Source organism: Pteropus alecto, unplaced genomic scaffold (assembly GCF_000325575.1).
Source record: "Pteropus alecto unplaced genomic scaffold, ASM32557v1 scaffold38, whole genome shotgun sequence".
Lineage (NCBI taxonomy): Eukaryota > Metazoa > Chordata > Mammalia > Chiroptera > Pteropodidae > Pteropus > Pteropus alecto.
Genome location: NW_006442512.1, coordinates 6075209 through 6095432, shown reverse-complemented (window position 1 = coordinate 6095432; position 20224 = coordinate 6075209). Strand labels below are relative to the sequence as shown.

At 32.8% G+C, this 20224-nt stretch overlaps 1 protein-coding gene across 1 annotated transcript in view; it reads right to left on the bottom strand.

The window, feature by feature from the left end:
* The window catches only part of NEMF (nuclear export mediator factor), a 49269-nt gene that overhangs the window by 4603 nt on the left and 24442 nt on the right, over positions 1–20224 (bottom strand). Inside the window, exons 17-28 of the mRNA XM_006922679.3 lie at positions 16603–16706; positions 15265–15327; positions 10951–11063; positions 9648–9705; positions 9115–9173; positions 8908–9028; positions 7504–7783; positions 6735–6777; positions 6541–6590; positions 4571–4724; positions 1052–1129; positions 700–897 (exon numbers count right to left, since the gene is read on the bottom strand). Coding sequence (XP_006922741.1) covers positions 700–897; positions 1052–1129; positions 4571–4724; positions 6541–6590; positions 6735–6777; positions 7504–7783; positions 8908–9028; positions 9115–9173; positions 9648–9705; positions 10951–11063; positions 15265–15327; positions 16603–16706 — 1321 coding nt within the window. The remainder of the gene's footprint in view (positions 1–699; positions 898–1051; positions 1130–4570; positions 4725–6540; positions 6591–6734; positions 6778–7503; positions 7784–8907; positions 9029–9114; positions 9174–9647; positions 9706–10950; positions 11064–15264; positions 15328–16602; positions 16707–20224) is intronic.

Genomic DNA, 20224 nt, shown 5'->3' with positions numbered 1-20224 from the left:
GAAAAAAGAAAACAGTAATACATTTAGAGTCCCCATAAGCATTACCTGCACTGAACGGAACACACAACTATAACCAAAGCTTTAACTGCCATAAATAAAAATAGAAGTTGAATAAATTTTTTTTTACAAGTTTATAAAACAAATCTTTTGCTCAGAATTTCAAGATGTACACATTCATGCAAGAAGATATGCTTAACGCTGGGCTTTTATATTCGGTCGATGGAACAATTAGGCAAACATCTTAACTGGAAAACAACTTCTTACTGGTTTTCCTACTAGGGCACTTGGCACTTTAACTATGTAACCACTTTCAACATTATGTAAGGCAATACTACATGTAATCCTATAGAAAAACCTAGAGAAGTACAACTTTATTTTCCATTTATCTTCCAGACAATCCCAATTATTTGTCTTCTTTTAATTCAGTTCCCACCAGAATCAAATAAAGCTTCTCTATAAAACTGATTATTTTCTAAAGACTTGTGATAAACTTTTTGTCAGCTATCAACACTACCACTTTTATGCTTATGTTCTGCAATTTTAGTCTCATAGGTTGTATTTCTAAGGTGACTTTCCATTAAGAATTGGGTTATCACTCATTCTGGTTTTAGCACTGTTAAGTGCCATGTCCTGGGAACCCTGGGATGGTTCGTCACCCTAACTAAGATGCAAAAGCCTGTATGTGTGTGGTAGCCTTACCTTGTCATCATGCATATCATCTACAGCCAAATCCTGTATCTCATGAGTTATAACCTCAAGGGATGGAGTTTCTTTCTTTATGCTGTCTGAGACCCTTAGTCCACCTCTAGGTTTCTGGGGCTGTTTCTTCACTGGTTCATCCTTTATTTTTCCTTTCTTCCCCTTCTTTCCTTTTTCTTCTTTGTTTGACCCTGCAGACTTTAATTCACAGAAGAAAACAGCTGATGTCAGTATTTTCAATACTGTCAATATTGTAACAAAAAATGGATTAAATGCCTAGCATATTAGATAGGCAGTGGTCTGGATGCCCCTTGGAAAGCAAAGGAAGAAAATGTTTTTAGATGTTACTTACCCCCAGCAATTTCATGATGAGTTCACGGTCTTCTTCATCTTGGTCTTTGTATTTTTCCTTCATTTTTTTCATTTTACTCTACAAAATCAAAAAGATTTTGGTTGGAAAAACTCCACAGTTAAAAACTGACAACAAATGTTTTTAAAGAAAAGGTTCTTCTTTAGTTATCTGTTAAAATGCTTATTGGGCGAGGCACCATTATGAAGATAGATAAACCACAGTCCTCACCCTCAATGAATTTACCATCTGGTGGTAAAAGAAGATACATATGAGTAAGGATAAATTAATGCAAGATAATCTAAATAAGAGGTACAAACATTTCTAAGATAACTTTGAGAAAGGAAACATTCAGCTTGAACAAGAACTGTGGGGGAGAAATAAAGCAAACCTGTAAGTTAGTCTTAAAGGAAGTAAATTTTATAGTATCTTGGAACATAGGAAAAGGAAGATTATAAGGTAAAGACAGGACAGAGTAGTAATAGCAAGTCATCACATTTGGTTGGATCAAGCTATATATACAGAGGAAGAACAAGAAATAAGGCAGCAAAGCTAGGCTAGGTACTTATTGCAGAGGCTCATAAGACTGAATTTCATCAACTTAAACTAGTGATTCTTAGGCTACACATTCGCATCACCCTAATGGTTTTTAAATTATAGACATCTAGGCCTCACCTGCAAAGATTTTCATCTTGATGAAAATCTTAGCTGGGACCCAAATAAAAAAATCTCTAAAATTTTAAAGATTTCTTTAAATAGGACACGGACACACACACGCACACACACGCACACATACTAACCATAAAAGATTGATGAGTTGAACTTCATTAAAATTAGCAAATGCTGTTCATCAAAAAAATACTATTATAAAAGTGAAAAAAAAATCAAGCCTCAAAATGTGAAAAGTATATGTAATACATTTATCCAAGATAAGCCTCGTAATTCAGGATTTCAAAGAACTCATATACATCAATGAGAAAGGTGGACAGCCCAGTTTTTAAAATGGGCACTTCAGAAAGAGAAAATTCAAAGGTCTAATAAACATGAAAAAGTGCTCAATATCATTAGTCATCAGGGACATGCAAATTAAAGCCAAAAAGACTGTAGTATATACATACTTGGATGACGAAACAAAAACAAAAACAAAACCAAAAAAAACAAAACCAAAAAAAACCAAACACCCTGACAATATCAAATGTTAGTAAGGATATGGAGCAACTGGAATTCTGATACACTGCTTGGTAGGAAATTGGTATAAGTACTCTGCAAAAGTGGTAATATCTACTAAAACCAAATACAATATGTATACACTATAACCCAGCAATTCCACTCCTAGCTACACAACAGAAACATATACTTGTAGACTTAAAAGACATATATAAGAATGTCTATCAACAACACTGCAGGCAGATAAATTGTGGCAGACTCGTACAACAGAATGCTATTTAGCAATGCAAATGAACTGTTATAAACAACATGGATGATACTCAGAATGTTGAGTGAAACGTGCCAGAGTATATACCATATGATTACTTTTATATAAAGTTCAAAAGCAGGCAAAATAATCTATAATTAAAGTAAGAATAATTTTTTTTTGGTGGAGATACTATTTAGAAAGGGGCAAGAGCGAGCCTTCTGGAGGACTGGAAATGTTCAAGTGTCTTGATATGCATGGATAAAAATTCATTGAGTTAAACACGAAATTTAATTATTTCTTAAAAACCTACCAGCAAAACTGTACACACCAGGTACAATTTTATAAGCAAATGCTATCAAATTTCAAGGAACCAACAACCTCCACTTTACATAAACTTCCAGAGAGTAGAAAAAGAGGAAATGGTATAACCTAGATACCAAAACCAGGTAAGGACAATTTGAGAAATTAGAGGCCAATTTAATAGTTTTTCTCAAGTAATTTACTACATTTATCAATTATAGGAGAAAAATAATAGATACAGAAAAAGCATTCAACAAAACTTGACTCATCATTATTAAAATAACTCTTCATAAAGGATATCTACCAACAACCCGTAGGAAAGATCCAACAATGAAGAAAATTTTAGAAATAGTCCCATTAATGTAATTAACAAAGATGCACACTATTATTACTTCTCTGCAGCACTACTGATGTTTGAGCTAGTGCAAAAAACATAAGTAATAATTGATATTAGGATTAGAAAAGAAGAAAAGCAGTATTACTGCCTACACATGAAATAGAAAATATTCAATAAGATTGCCTATTACTAGAATATGAAAATTGTTTTTCCACATACCAGCAATTAATAACTATGAAGTGAAAGTTTTAAAAATACACCATTTTAAAAAAGTAAGAAAAATTCTAAGTAGGAATAGATAAGACGGGTAAGACTAGGGGAAAATATATCTTTATTGAAGACTATAAAATAGTGTCACATCATTACAGTTCACATTCGTGGACAGGAAGAATCAATGTGGTAAAGATGCACCCTATTATTTACTGTTATTTTATATTGTTGGACATTTAGATTATTTTGTTTTCTTGCTATTATAAATATCAACTTGATGAATATCCTTAGTGCATACACTGATTTTTTTTTAGGATAAATTCCTAAAGTGGAATTGCTGAGTCAAAGAGCAAAGGTGGTGTTAGGAATCCCGCTGAAAATTCCCATGGTATGCATGTAAACATTTACTGAATGAGATTATCTCTTAATTTGTTGGTTGAAAACAATTCTCCTTGTTTACATTAGCATTTCTTTTATCACTTTTTCAGATTTGCCATTTGTCTTTCGGTTTTATTGATAGTTCTTTTCTACAGCTGGAATTTACTTTGGTACTTAAATGAACTTCACAATTACTTTATCAAGTTAAAATCTCAATTCTAATTAAAGTCATGGTGAATTTACATATTAATATGGGGAGAATCGATATTCTTCCCTTCCATATGTGTAGTATGTTCCTTCATTTACTTGAGGCCTACTGGTAAAAAAAAACACAGGAAATTCTGGTCACTATAGATGGAGGAAAGATCATGAAACATGATCTTTATTAAGATTTCAAAGGAATTTTTTAAAAAAGATAGTGATATATTGGTTCACAATCCCTTCTTTTTTACACTGCTATAGCATTTTTAAAAAGTACATTCTATATCCACTACCTCTTCCTTCATCACCCACCATTAATAAAACATATAAGAACTCTAACCAAAATCACACTAATAATTGAAAAAGAAATTACTAAGCTAAATTATCAATAAAAGAACAGCACTGCCACTTTACTAGCTGAGTGTCTCTGGCAAATCACAATCTCCCATTCCTCTTCTACATAAAATGAGGTCTTCTGTCTAGATGATCTTAAAGGAATATGAAACAGTGATCTCTATGTTCCCCAAACACTATATTTTCAACTAATTTTTAGTCAAAGGGTGTCACATAGGATTATTTTTTTGCCTACATCATCTGTTCACTTAAACTTTAAAAAATTAAGAGGAACTTCACAACCATACTATACTGACTTTAACAATTCACCCTAAAGTTTTATTACCTTTTGTCCTCGCTTCATTGGCTGCACAGCTGGGGCATTTTTGTTTGTGTTCTGATGAGTTTCAATATGTAGAGTATTTTCTTTTTCTTTGTCCTTTCCCTCTATCACTTCTAAATCCCCGGAGTCACCTGGAAGCTTTTTCTTCTTCATTTCCCTAAATATAAATGAAATGGGAACAACTTATTCTTAGAATTTCAAATTCTTAGTGCCCTAAAAAAATTACATGGAGAAGGGAATATGTAATATATAAGAGATCACGGCTTCTGCTTAAATTGATAATCATCAGGCTACAGTATACAAATAACAGCAAATCATCACACAGGAAAACTGAAAAATTTTCTCATGGATTCCTCATTGTTTCTGTTATTCAGACAACACACTGTCATCCTTGACTAATCCTTACTCAGCAGCCATATACAGTCCCTCAACACCCTGATGACCAGGCACTGGGATTTGTAGTCTTTCTATCAACATGGCCTTGGCAGATCTTAGGTATTCAATAAAATATTTGTTGGTTAACTGAATAAATAAATAGATACAAAAACAAGCAAAATTAAGGAAGAAAAGGAAATTCTATTACTGTGATAGTTTTCACATGCAATCTCTTCTATTCCAAATGTCACTGCTTCAGTCTAGGTCATCATCACTTCCTACTCAGACTCCCTCCAGTGATTTCCCCCATAATCTGTTCTACATGAAATTCGAGATTAATCTTTAATTGTTTACCTATGTCACATTCCCATTCAAAAGCTTACAAAAGTCCTCTTCACATCACTTTCAGGACAAAATCCAAAATACGCAGCTTGCCATACTAAGTTCTCCATTTGTGGTCCATACTTGGCCAGTCTTATCTATCAGTTCACAAACATGAACTCTCTGCTCCCTTTATCCTCAGTCTACCTCTCATTTCCTCAAAGCACTGCCCCACTTTGTTCATGCTAATTCTTCATGGAGTCTTCGTGTTCAACCTTATCTTCATTTACCGAAGTCCTAATATATCTTCGAAGTATACTTCTGATATTTCCCCAAACATCTGAACTCAGAGAAATTTCTTACTCCTCAACCACTATATCACTTTCAGATAACACTACAGTTGACCCTTGAACAATATGGGTTGTACTTACATGCCCCGAAGAAGTGGGCCCACAGAGTTCAAACTAGTGTTGTTCAAGGCTCAACTGTTTTCAATCCAGATACCCAACTAAAGTTATACGCAGATTTTCAACTGCATGGAGATCAGCGCCCCTAATCCCTGTGTTGTTCAAGGGTCAAATGTACTAATAGGTTTATGGCTATTTCCTGAATCCAGGACGTAAAAGCTTCTTCATGACACAAATTTTATATTTTAGCTCACTGTATACTCGCTATCTAGCGTAGTGCCACGTTCTCAGAGAATTCTCTGTAATAGTTTAATAATTATCTTTTTCAAACAAAAAGGTTTATTTTCCATTTCAATCTAGGGCCTCTTCCTTGAGTGCTTTACCGGTTTTAGTCTTTTTCACCCACAGCAGTTGTCTCAGTTGTTCCTTTCCTTCAGCCTGTACCTTTCTATTTTCCTCCTCAGTCCTACTGTTACATTTAAAAACAAAAAACAAACCAAAAAACTAAGTCTTCTCTTATATATAAAACTTTCCTATTTCAAGTATTCATTCCTGTTTATTCCTATCAATATTATCCTGAAACCAATCTGTTTATTTAATACACTGCAAACCCTATCGTACAATATATATGTAATAAAAGGTTTGTCTCGTGTTACTTGACCTATCTCACTGATTACAGTGACAGATTAGGGCCCTAAAACAGAAAAACCTATTAGACTTGAATATTAAAAACCAAACAAGATTTATGCTAAATCTTGGTAATTTTAATAAGGGAAGTCTTTAGAACAGCTAAGTGATCTGTCATAACTGAAATGTCAATTAAAAAAAAAAATGACATGCTTTTCAGTTAGATAACAAAAATATGTTTACCTTCTTTCCTTGGCTGACAAATGTCTTCGGCTCTGTAATTTACTGTCACTCTATTAAAATTAAAGAAAAAAAAAAGCAAATGCAAACAATAACATCACTAATGTTAATTTTTCAAAAATTAAAATTAAAAAGTAGAAAATTACTCTCTTCATTGAGGACATGATGTTCTTCATAAAATTTTGAAAACAGCTTACCATATTAGAAGATTCTTCTTTTGAAACCAATTTCTGGAGGGACCTATGAAAACAGGAGTGCACTAGCCTGTAGAAGGCATTCATTTACAAAAGTCTTAAGTATTGGCATTCCTACAAATTTTCAAATTCGGTAAAATTAGAAAAAATAAAATTACTCATTTTCTCACACTTTTAAATACATTCTTTAATAGCTGACACGTATTGAACATTTACTATGTGCCAGACACTGCTAGATGCTTTACATGCATCTATAATTTTCACTAAAACCCAGTGAATGGGATAACATTCCATTTTCACCAAAAAGGAAACTGAAGCTTAGACATAAAGTAACTTGCCAAAGGATACACCCTAAGACTCAATTCTGTTCTGACTCCTAAACCAGTCTTAACTACTTCAATGATAATACTTCCATGATAATGCTTTTATAACTATGGTATTGTTTACTTGGTGACCAGTAAGGCATTAAACACTAAAACACTTATTTTATGGATGGAATTGCCTTTGCTATATTATTAGCATTTATAACAATTTACTCATTTCTATTTTGACCTAATTTTGCCACTTTCATATATACTGTATTTTTCTACTTTAGGTCCTGGTAATTTCTTTAGAGAGATCTACCCCCCAACCAAATGGTGAAAAGATAATAAGACCTTAGGAAAATGAAGGGTAACAGTACGAAGGTCAATCTTGGTACTATCTTTGTAAGGATTAACTCTTCATCATTCCTAGCTTACAAAATAAAACAAAATTATGGTTTTCCAACTACCTTTGGGACTGAAGGTGGGACAAGTCAATGGTAGTATCAGGATAATTTAATGTCTCTTCCCCTTCATCCTTCATTTCACCAAGAGGTTCCTGATCTTTGACCACCTCTTCAGATTCTCCTTCATCTTCAGAGCTTTCTTCCTGAATCAGTTCTTCACTTAGCTCATCTCCGCCACTTTGAATAGTAATACCCTCCTGGTCAACCTGAGTCATGAGTTCCACTTCCACAGGAGTTTCATGTATTTCTTCTTTATCTTCTTCACTGCTACTGTCACCTCCATCTGTAGAATTACCATAAGGAAAGGTCAGAGTGCTACGATCACAATAAAGCTAGGTGATTTCCTTGAAAACGTCATAAAAATATTCTACTAATGTCCTTTTCTCCAAAAGATAACCAGAAAAAGGCCTGAGCATCCCCAAAGGGTACTCCAATTTAGACAAAAGGATACTCTCTGTATTATGAACTGGTTGGAATAAATGATCTCCAAGATCCTTTACTACAATCTACAATAAATTTCGTGGATACTGCGACCATTTCTACAATAAAAACTATAACTTTGTCTTTTCTAAAAAGGAGGACAAAAGAAGCAGTTCTATAAATTCTGTTATTTGCACATGAGAACTGAAATGAGATAATACATGTTATATAATTGGCATGTAGTAGGTGTTCACACTTTTGCGAAAGGAACACTGCCTACGGTTATATGGTCTAGGTGCTTCACCTATAAAATGAGATGCCACCACCCATCTGACAAGAATGACCATGAGAATTCAGTAAAAAATAATGTAAATAAAGCACTTTATACAGTTTCAGGAACATGGTGAAAATTCAAAAAACAGAAATCCTGAAGTACAACAGCAGTTGTAAACAAAACGATGCAAATATTACTCCTAAAAAATAATGACCATAGGAGAAAAAATAACTATTAAAATAAGTTAGAGGGCATATTTTCCTTAGTGCCTTTAGGTAGGTAGGTAGGTAAATTTATTCCAGTAACTATAGTTATTCTCTACTGGAAGCAAATATATTATTAAATCAAGCCAAATTCTCATAAAGGAAATTGCACTTGTTATAACTCATCTTTGTACCACTTCTAATTCCTAAATCCGAAAGTAAATGCTCATTCATATGAACCTGAGTCTATCTCTGTTAAACACATGTATTATCCACTAAATGCGGAAGTTTTATTATATAAACATATACCCAAATATATTAGTTATGGATCCAATACTTCATAATTCACTAGAATTATACTTAACATTTCCAAAAACAGAATTCAGTAAAACCGATAGCAAGTTTTTTTTTTAATTTCAATGATCCCAAAGGAGATATGATCTGCTAAGAATTTAGAAAACTAGACAATAAAAAACATTATAAGCTACTTTATTAAAATCTGTGAACTACCTAGTTGTTCCATTTCTTCTGATATGAGTTCACTTGCACAACTTGCCAGTGTCTCCATGTCTTCATCCTGCACTCTGACTTTTCGTTCACTTCGATGTCTCCAAACACAAGACTCATCTACCTATGGAAATAGTTCTTTTTCATTGATGGAACTTTAGGTGAGACTAATGAAAATCAGAAAAAAAAAATAACAAAGATGAAGAGTACCTTAAAGAGGAAGCTAAACCCCATCATTAGATATGAGGGAGGAAGGAAATTCTTTTTTCCTACAAAAGATAATGTGCATAAACAATTAAAAAATCTGTTTTCTTTATTTTATGCATGCAAGATATCTGACACCTATAGTCACACGTGTTTTGTCTTTCTTTTGTCATGAAGGAACATTTCCCATTTACAGAATTTGGCATTATGTAAGGAACAGGAATTAGGAAAGAAAAAAAATATGACTGCTTGCTCTCATCCTTTGGGTTAGTCAGACTCTGAATAATTCATTTTTAGAAAAAAGGTCATGCTATTCTTTCTTACCCTTATAACTTTAAACTATGTGAAAGTACACTCTCATCAATAAAAAAATATAAATGGAGATGACATGACAAATGCTAAATCTGCCACACTAGGGCTATTTTCCTTATTTCATAATAGATTTCATATGTATGAAATAAAAATAATTAGTATCTATTCTGAGAATATTAGTAGATGGTCCTCAAATCTGTCTCCATAATACACTGACAAGTCATTACCTCTTATCATGAAGCTTCCTGTTGTCAAATATTCTCCAGTTGGTGCTGTTTTAGACACCTGAGGAACACAATAATATATACATTATACTCTTAAGAAATACGTTTCTTAAAAAAATTTTCACTCAAGAGAGTAAAGTTATATTCAAGTAAAAAGCGTTATGTCCTGAAAAGTTTGTAATTTAGCAAAAATTCTCAACATGGAAAGGACAGATCTCTCTCTTCAATGATAGATATACCTTAGGTAGTAACAAAGAAAGGAAATAATGAAGGATATACTACATCGATAATTTTCAAATGCCTTGGATTAGAGCCAGAACTGGTCCACACTATTCCTCTAATGTGATATGAGAAAAATAAAAAAGTTTAATAAACTTATCATAAACCTATATTTACTAAAATAAAACTATATTTATTAAAATTCTTTTCTGAGAAAATTTTTGGTAAAAAAATAACCTTTCATTTTAGAAACTAAAGATAGCAGATTTTTAAAAATAATATTCTAATGTGTCAAAATAGGAGTAAGCAATATAATTCCACAATTTTTAAAAATTTTGTACAACTGTGAAACTGCCAAAACTTATTCATAAAAGAATTAAAGCCACTTTTATAACGACTGAAGCAGAAAAATCTAATCCCAGAAGTGATATTAATTTCCTAAAATGCAGTATAGGAGAAGATAATTTAAACAGATATAAAATAAAACTAAATCTAAGAAAGGACAATGGTACTGAACTCTTTTTTTACCTTGCTGTACAGCTTTAGGACCTTGTAAAAGTATATCATTATTGATTATAATTCTTGAAAATGTGGTATCAACAGCAGTGTTAAGTCAAATATGTAATGAAGTATCATCAAATAAAATAGAATTAACCACAAAGAAGGACAATTACTAAAACAAAGTAAATACGAAACCACTGAATATATTTACTTTTCTGGAAAGGCCAAAGAGAATTCAGAAAATTCCAAGAAAGATGAATAGGAGAAAGACCTTTTAGGTCAGTATGCCAGCAGTAACTGGAACACTCTTTATTGCACGAAAACTCTCTCTTCATTTAGGTAGCTGCTGCTCAAATCATACTTTGACAGAAAGGCCTTCCCTGACACTTTATTCAAAATGGTAGCCCCTATCACTTTCTATCCCCTTACTCTGCTTTAAAAAAAAAATCTTTATAGCAATTGCTACCTGACATTATGTATTTTTTTCCACCACCAAAGTGTCGCCTCCAAGGTACTTAGCCTTTATGACATCTATACCCACAGTAGCTCTTAATAAATTAAGAAAAAGGACCACAGCCCTTATTACCTGATGATGGTACACCCACCAAGCACTAGTGATAACTCGGGCATCCCAAGCAGCACTGTAGCAAAGTGCCATTGTGCCAGCTTCAGTCAAGGTCCGAGGAGGAATTGGTTCTCCTGAAATAACAATGCTACAATGCTTCAGTACCAAAGTACAGACTTCTTTGTACAGAGCACTATCTGAAAATCGCATGTGTGGCAGGTTCAATCTTCTTGTATTTTAAATACTAGTACCACAGTTTTATTTCAATATTACAAAAAGTTACTATTTATATTAAAAATGTATTTACATAGCAAGCTTTTAGATGGTTTAAGTAAATAAAACAAGTTGGAGAAGAAATATCTTCTCACTTATATCAATAATTCTAACTTCACTACAAAAAGGATAATTTAAAACACCTATTTAAACTTTGAAGACTTCCGGAATTACTATACATTGCCTAAATCATCAAAATAAAGAGCATATTAATAATATATCCCTAGCTAGATTTCAAATGTTTTTAAGTCGAAACATAATTCACATACCATAAAATTCACCAGCTTAAAAAGTCCCAGTGGTTTTAGCATATTCATAAAGCTATGTAACCATTACCATTAATTCCAGAATTTTCATCTTCCCTAGAGGGAATTTTATACCCATTAATAATAGTCACTTTCCATTTTCCCAGCCCGTGGCAATCACTAATCTACTTTCTTTCTCTATGGATTTGCCTTTAGAATTTCACATACAGTTGACCCTTGAACATAAGTTTGAAGTACACGGGTATTTTTTCTATAAATACTGTACATGTATTTTCTAATGATTTTTAGTAATTTTTTTTCTAGTGTACTTTATAACATATAATACATATAGCATACAAAATAGGTGTTAATCACAGTTTGTTTCTGTAAGGCTTCAGGTCAACAGTAGGCAACTAATAGTGAAGTTTTGGGGAGTCAAAAGTTATACACCGATTTTCCAACTACAGTGTGGGGGGCAGTGGTTGTCTGGTGCCCCTAACACCTGCGTTGTTCAAGGATCGGGTGTAAATGGAATCATATGTGTCTGGCTTCTTTCACTTAGCCTAATGTTTTTAAGGTTCTTCCATGTTAGAGCACGTTTCAGCACTTTCCTTTTAAATCTGAATAATATTCCACTATATGGATACACCACACTTTATCAGTTGATGGATATATGGGCTGTTTCCATTTCTTGGCTATTATAAATAATGCTTCTAGGAATATCTGCAAAAATGTTTTATGTGGACATACATTTTCAATTGTCTTGGTTATATACCTAGGAGTGGAATTGGTAAATTCTGTTTAACTTTTTGGGAAACTGTCAAACTATTTTCTATAGCAGCTGCAACGTTTTCCATTCCCACCAGCAGGGTATAAGGGTCCCATCCTCACCGACACTTATTGTCTGTTTTTTCATTGTAACCATTCTAGTGGATGTGAAGTGGTATCTCATTGTTGTTTTGATTTGCATTTCCCTAATGATGAATGATGCCGTGCATTTTATGTGCTTTTTAGCCATTTACATATCTTTGAAGAAATGTCTACTGAATCTGTTGCTTATTTTTAAACTGGGTTTTCTATTGTTGAATCTTAAAGACTTCTTTGGTCCTTTATCAGATAAATGATTTGCAAGTATTTTCTCCCATTGTGTGAGTTGTCTTTTTCACTTTCTTAATAGTGTCCTTTGAATTTAATGTTTTTGATTAGGTCCAATTTAAGTGTTTTTTCACCTTTGGTTGCTTTATACTTTTGGTGTTATATCTAAGCAATAACTTCCTGATGCAAGATTATAAAGATTTATGTCTTATTTTCTTTTAATGATTTTATAGTTTTAGGTCTTAAGTTTAGGTCTTTGATGCATCAAAATTAATTTTTGTAAATGGTGTGCAGTAGAGGACCTAAATTCATTCTTTTGCACATGGATATCAGTTGTCCCAGCATCATCTATTATAAGACTGTTCTATCCCATTGGCCTTGGCACCCTTGCTGAAAATCAACTGACCATAAATGAGGGATCTCAATTCTCTTCATTGACCTATCTGCCCATCCTCATTCTAATACCACAGTTTTGATTCTGTTGTTTGGTAGGAGGTTTTGAAATCAGCAAGTATGAGTCCTCCAATTTTATACTTCATCATCAAGAATGATTTGGCTAATCTGGGTTCTTTGCATTTCCACACGAATTTTAGGATCAGCCTGTCCATCTGCAAAAAAATGGGAGCTGGAATTTTGGGAGGGATCACATTGAATCTGTAGATTAATGTAGGAAGTATTGCCATTGGAACAATATCAATATTTCCAATCGATGAACACTTCTTTCCAATTATTTAGGTCTTAATTTTTTTCAATGATTTTTTTTTATAGTTTGGGGTGTATGTTTTACATTTTTTTGATAAATTTACTCCTCAGTATTTTATTCTCTTTAATGTTATTATAAATGGGTGTTTTATTAACTTTTACTACTGTTCATTGCTAATGTACAGAAATAGAACTGACCTTTGTTATGATCTTGTATCCTGGATATTGCTGAATTTGTTTATTAATAATTTCTGGTGGATTCCTTAAGGTTTTAAACATATAAGATCAAGTCTTACACACATAGTTGGTTTTAAATATGTAAGATCAAGTCATCTGAAAACAGTTTTATTTGCTCCTCACTAATCTGGATATTTCTTCTTTTTATTGCTTTATGGCCGGCATAAAACCTCCATACGATGTTGAACAGAAGCAACAAGAACAGACATGCTTATCTTGTTCCTGATCTTAGGGGGAAAGCTTTTAGTCTTTTGCCACTAAGTACAACTGTTAGCTGTGGGCTTTTCATAGATGTTCTTTATCAAGCTGAGAAAGTTCCCTTCTATTCCTAGTTTGTTGAGTGCTTCTATCACAAATGGATGTTGAATTATTGCCAAAGGCTTTTTCTACATCAACTGAGATGATCATGTGATTCTGTCCTTTATTCTATTAATATACTGTACTACACTGATTTTTATATCTTAAAACCAACCTTGCATTCCTGGGATAAATCCCACTTTGTAATTGTGTATAATCCTTTTAATATGCTGCTAGATTCAGTTTCCTTACATTTTGTTGAATATTTTTGTATCTATATTCATTAGTGATATTGGTCTATAGTTTTCTTTTCTTGTGATGTCTTTGGTGGTGTTATTAGGGTAAAACAGCCTCATAGAAGAGTTAAAAAATGTTCCCATCTCTTCTATTTTTTCAAAGAGTTCGTGAAAGATTGCTGTTTAATCTTCTTTAAAAGTTTGGTAGAATTAATCAGTGAAGCCATATGAGCCCAAGATTTCTTTTGTAAGTTGATTTTTCTTATTACTAATTCAAACTCTACTTATTATTGGTTTGTTTCGATTTTCTATTTCATCCTGGGTCAGTTTTGGCAGTTTATGTCTTTCTAGGAATTTGTCCATTTCATCTGCATTATCTAATTTGTTGCTATACAAATGTACACAGTATTCTCTCAATCTTTTTGATTTCTGAGAAGTTGATAGTTAATGGCTCCTCTTTTGTTCCTGATTTTAGGAAACTGAACCTTTTCTCTTGTTTTTTTTTGGTCAGTCTAGCTACAGGTTTATCGATTTTATTGATCATTTCAAAGAACCAACTTTGGTTCTGTTGACTTTCTCTATTGTTTTTTCTATTGTTTCATTTATTTCCACTCTATTATGTCCTTCTTTTCCCTACTATGGGCTATTTGATTTTCTTTTTCTAGATCTTAATGTGTACAAATTTATTGATTTGAGATCTTTCCTCTTTTTTATTATAAGCATTACAGCTATAAACTCCTCTCTAAGCACTGCTCTTGGTGCATCTAATGTTTTGATAGTTCTCATTTCTTTCATTTCAAAGTATTTTCTAACACCTCCTGTGATTTTCTCTTTGACCCATTATTTATGAGTGTATTGTGTAACTTCCATACATTTGTTGTGAACTTTTTAAATTTTCTAGTAGTGGTTTCTAATTTCTTTCCATTATGGTCAGAAAACTTTGTGTGAATTTAATAGTTTTAAATTTATTGAGACTTCACTTATAAACTATCATATGGTCTATCCTGGAGAACATTCCAGGAGCATTTGAGAATGAGAATCTACTGTTGTTAAGTAGGGTGTACTAGAGATATGTATTAGATTTAATTAACTTATAGTATTGTTCAAATCTTCTATTTCCTTGTTGACCTTGTATCTAGTTTTCTATCCATGACTGAAAGTTAGGTATTGTCTTTATCGACAATCTTTGTCTTATATTAAAATTATTTTAAAGAAAGGAATTAAAGTTCTGAATAACAGAAATATATTACCTGTTGGATTTTTAATTACACAGCTAGTAGCTCCATGAAGATCAGCATGTACATATATGTCCCCTTAAAAACAAGAAACAATATTTTAAGTCCTGTTTTTTTTTTAAAGTTAAAATTATTTATTTATTTATTATTTAAGGGTTCAAAATCTATAAAAGAGATAAGAAGGCATATAAATAAAAATCCGTCTCCTACCCCTGAGAGATTTCTCATAGGCCTCCTTATAATAGGACAGCATTGCTAATGTGGCAGATTACAAAAATGGTCACAATTCCTTTCTCTGTATCTACCCGCATCTCTCTGCTCTGTGATTGTGAAATTTCTCCCACCAAGAGGCGGAGTCCACTTCCCCATCCCTTGAATCTGGGCCTGTCCTATGACCTGTCCTGGCCAGTAGAATGTGGCAGATGTGACCAAGTGCCAGTTCCCGGCTTAGGCCTTGAGTGGCCAGTGTGCTTTCTCTCTTTTAGAAACATGTTGAGTTATCATGTAAGCAAGCCTAGGCTAGCCTGCTAGAGGGCGAGAGACATATGGGAGCATAGGTCATCCTAGCAAATAGAAAGGTCCTGAGGACTATAGATGTTTTCCATGCATGGAGAGAAGTCAAGAGGCCAGACTGAGGAGAGAGTGGTAATAAATGAGGCTGGAGAAGAAGCCAGGAGTCTTATAAGCCATGATGAGGACTTCCAGTTTTATTCTAAGTATGTTATAGCAATGAACAAACAAAAGAATAAAAGCTGAATGTAGGAGTGAATGGTTAATCAGAAAAGGAAAAGTTCATGGATCTTAATATATAAAATGAGCAGCCAGTGCAAAACCTGGGCACCATGTAATGTGATCCCTGTTGTTTTCTCTCCTGGTTCAGGACCGTCAGTGGACATCAGATTAGCTCTGATATTGATTATTAATTTCTGATACTCACCATTGAGGGTTAGGCACTGTGAGGTGGTGATCGGCAAACAAATAAAAATAAATAAGAGGCCTTATTCCACAAGGCTTAAGTCCTATTTCTAAATATGAAAAAAGGTTGCAAAAAAAGTCTGGCACAGAAAAATTAAGCTTTAAAAATTTTGATCTACAATATTTTGGAGGATTTAAAGCTATTTTGTTAAAGTAGTAGAGAATCAAAAGCCCAATACTGTGGATTAGCTCAGTATTACTACTTTAGAAATATTCACTTAAAATGAGAACTGTCGAACCATAACTATTAAACATCAAATTCTTTCTACCAATTAAATCTGTCAACAAAGAAGTTTAAGATGAAAATGTATACTTAATATTGATATAACTGGTCTAATTACTTAAGAGAAAATTCTTTAGATTTTTAATCTTACCTACCTGGTGTCAAGTATCTTTTCACAATTATTTCATTCTGTTGCTGATCTCGTCCACCTATAATTAGATAGTTCTCTGAGCTAATGAACCACAGAAATTTCTCAAACCTATCAAATTGAAAGAAAAAAAGTTAACAACTCCTTTATAGTTTTCTAAATTCACATCTTTTAACAAAGAAAACAAAATATGATTAATACGTACCATCACAATAAAAAGTAATGTGTACATCTGTATAACATTTAGAAAAATGACATGCGATAGCGATAAACATAAATATTTCCTATATCATATACGACTACCAAGATAATTTTTTATGATTTAATCTGAAATGTAAAAACTTCTGGTTAAAGATGAAAGGTTGAACACAGGCATTAAACCAAACTCCCTCATATCCCCCAAAATATAATAGCAAATGATTTTATCCCTATTTTATAATCTGATTTTTGACTAAGTAATACATATACATGGTTCAAAATAAAAATTTTTAAATTATATAAAAAGGTATAGTGAGAGATCCTGAATCCCTCTGGTTCCCACCACCACCATCAAAAAGGAAGCCATCATGATTAGCTTCCTGTGTATCTCTCTTCAGACGTTTTTTTATAGATACAAAAGCTAAAATAAAATGCTTACTCTAAACCTTTTTTTTTTTGACACAACACACAGTTTTGCATATTACTTTCTTTTATCACTTAAACATATAATTTCCTCATTGCTGAATGGATGTACTATACTTATTTAATCACTGCCCTATTGATAGTAAAGAGGTTAGTAAAACTCACATGGACAAAAAAAATAAGACAGATAAATCAAGGGCATATTTTGTAATCATTCTAGTTAAAGACTGTACAACTAACAGGCTCACCTCCCCACCAAAATCAGAAAAAAGCAATAAGGAAGACAAAAAAGAACACAGAACAAATGGGACAAACATAAAGCAAATAGTAAGATGGGTAGATTTAAACCCATATATATCAGCAATTACATTAAGTATAAATGTAGTCAATTCTCTAGGTAAAATGCAAAGACTGCCAAACTCGAAAATAACAATGATATATATATTCCTTTAAAATATAAGAATATAAAAAGGCTGAAATATAATAATGGAAAAAGATATACCATGGAAACAGTAACCAAAAGAAAGCTGATATAGTTTTAATATCTCACACAGAAGGAAAAAATAAGTTAAAAGGACATTTCATTAAAGTTAATAAAAGGCTCAATTCACTAGGAAGATAGAACAGTTCTCTATTTGTATCACTTAATTACATAGCCTCATATATATAAAGCAAAAACTGCCAGAATTAAAAAAAGAAACAGATAAATCCACAATTATGTGATAACTTGATTGTTTTCTCTCAATAACTGAAAAAACAATCATTAAAAAAAAGAAATAGTAAAACTGTTCAAAGATTTGAACATGGTTAATAAATATGACCTAGCTGATAGAGAAATGCACTCAATAGCTGTAGAATAGACACTCTTCCACTATATATGAAACATTTATAAATGAAGCTGACTATAAATGTGCTGAGCCATAAAGCAAGTTTAAACAACAGATATCAAAGGATGACCATTATGCAAATTAAGCTAGAAATCAGTAACCAAAAATAACCAAAAAAGCCCCATATATTTGGAAATTAATAAATATACTTCTAAATAATGCATGAGTGAAAAAATCAAAATGGAAATGAGAATATATTTTTATATGAAAGATAATTAAAATAGTACATAATAAACTTTTTAATTGCAGTCAAAGCCAAGCTTAGAGGGAAATTTATTGCCTTAAAAGAGAATGGAGAAAGAAAATGTACTAAGCTTCTATCTCAAAAACTCAGAAAGGGAACTTCAAATGAATCCCAAAGAAAAGTAGAAGGATTAAAAAAATACAATAAAATGGAGACCACATATACAATAGAGAACAGTAGTCAAAAATAGGTTCTTTAAAGATATTAATACAGTGAAAATCCTCCGGTCAGACCTATAAAAACAAGAGGAGGCACAAATAACAACTACCATGAATGAAAATGGAGATGTTATTAAACATCTTAGGGGATATAAAAAAGGTAAGTGGAATATTATAAACACTTTGTAGTATATTTCAAACCTCAGACAAAATAGACAAAATCTTAGAAAAACATTGTTAACCAAAACTAAAAATCTGAGTAGTCCTTATATTTATTAAAGAATTTGAATGTAATAAAAAAAACTTTCCTATAAAGAAAACTTCAGGTGTATGCAGCTTCACAAGTGAATTCCATCAAATCTTTAAGAACAACTGATAAAGGAACACTTTCCAATTTCTCTTATGAGGTAATATAACCTTGATACCAATACTAAACATAAACATTATGAGAAATGAAAATTACAGGTCAATCCTATTCATTAATAGAGCTGTCAGAGATGGGGCGGGGAGGAGAAAATCAGAACGAAATTTTGAAAGCTGGAAAATAAATGGATGAGTGATCAGATTCAAGAAACAGAATCCTGAGCTGACAGTGCAAAAGCCAAAAAATAAATCAATTTACATTATGTAGCCCATAAAAGGTTAAACAATAACAGCATAAGGTACTGCTCGAAATAGGGTTTAAGATGGGGTTAAAAACAGAAGGCCTGACTAAAAAAATCTGATCAAAAAGCAATTACTTCCCCAGATCTTCTTTCCAACTCTGAACATGGTGGGAACTGCTCCTTCCACATCCTAAGAGAAGGCCAGAAGTTAATTCTCTAGAAATGGTACAAAGAAGATCTAGGGACTACGGAAAATTTGGCACAGTTCTAAGTAAGGGTAACATACGTAAACAGAGAAGTTAAGTAAATGTATGAAATACTGCACACTGAGACTCCCTAGCCTGTTATTTCCACTGGACTCTCAAAATGCTGACAATCAGGTCTTCACTTTACAAGCTGGAAAGAAAAAAATCTTTTCTAGGAAATGAGACAAGCTGAAGAGGAAAAAAGTTAAAGACATTGAGAGTTCCAAACAAAATGGCCAGTGCAGATCATTTCACAAGCCCAACTACTCAGAGAACTCCCAATCGACTATTAATACTCTATTATAAAATGTGAGAAGACAATCAAGAATCACTGGAAGAAATCATCAACGAGGTAAAGAGAGAACCATCAAATGGGAAAATATATTTGCAAGCAACACCTCCGATAAAGGCCTAATATCCAAAATATACAAAGAACTCATACAACTCAATAACAACAACAAAAAAACAAATGATCTAATCAAAAAATGGGCAGAGGACCTGAACAGACACTTCTCCCTGGAAGACATACAAATGGCCAATGAATATATGAAAAGATGCTCAACATACCTAGCTATTGGGGAAATGCAAATCAAAATCACAATGAGATACCATCTCACACCTGTTAGAATAGCTATAATCAACAGGACAAGTAATAACGAACGTTGGAGAGAATGCAGAGAAAAAAGAACCCTCATACACTGCTGGTGGGACTGCAAATTGGTACAGCCACTATGGAAAACAGTATGGAGGTTCCTCAAAAAACTAAGAATTGATCTACCATATGATCCAGTAATCCCTCTACTGGGTATTTACCCGAAAGACTTGAAAACCCATATCCAAAAAGATATTTGCACATCGATGTTCATAGC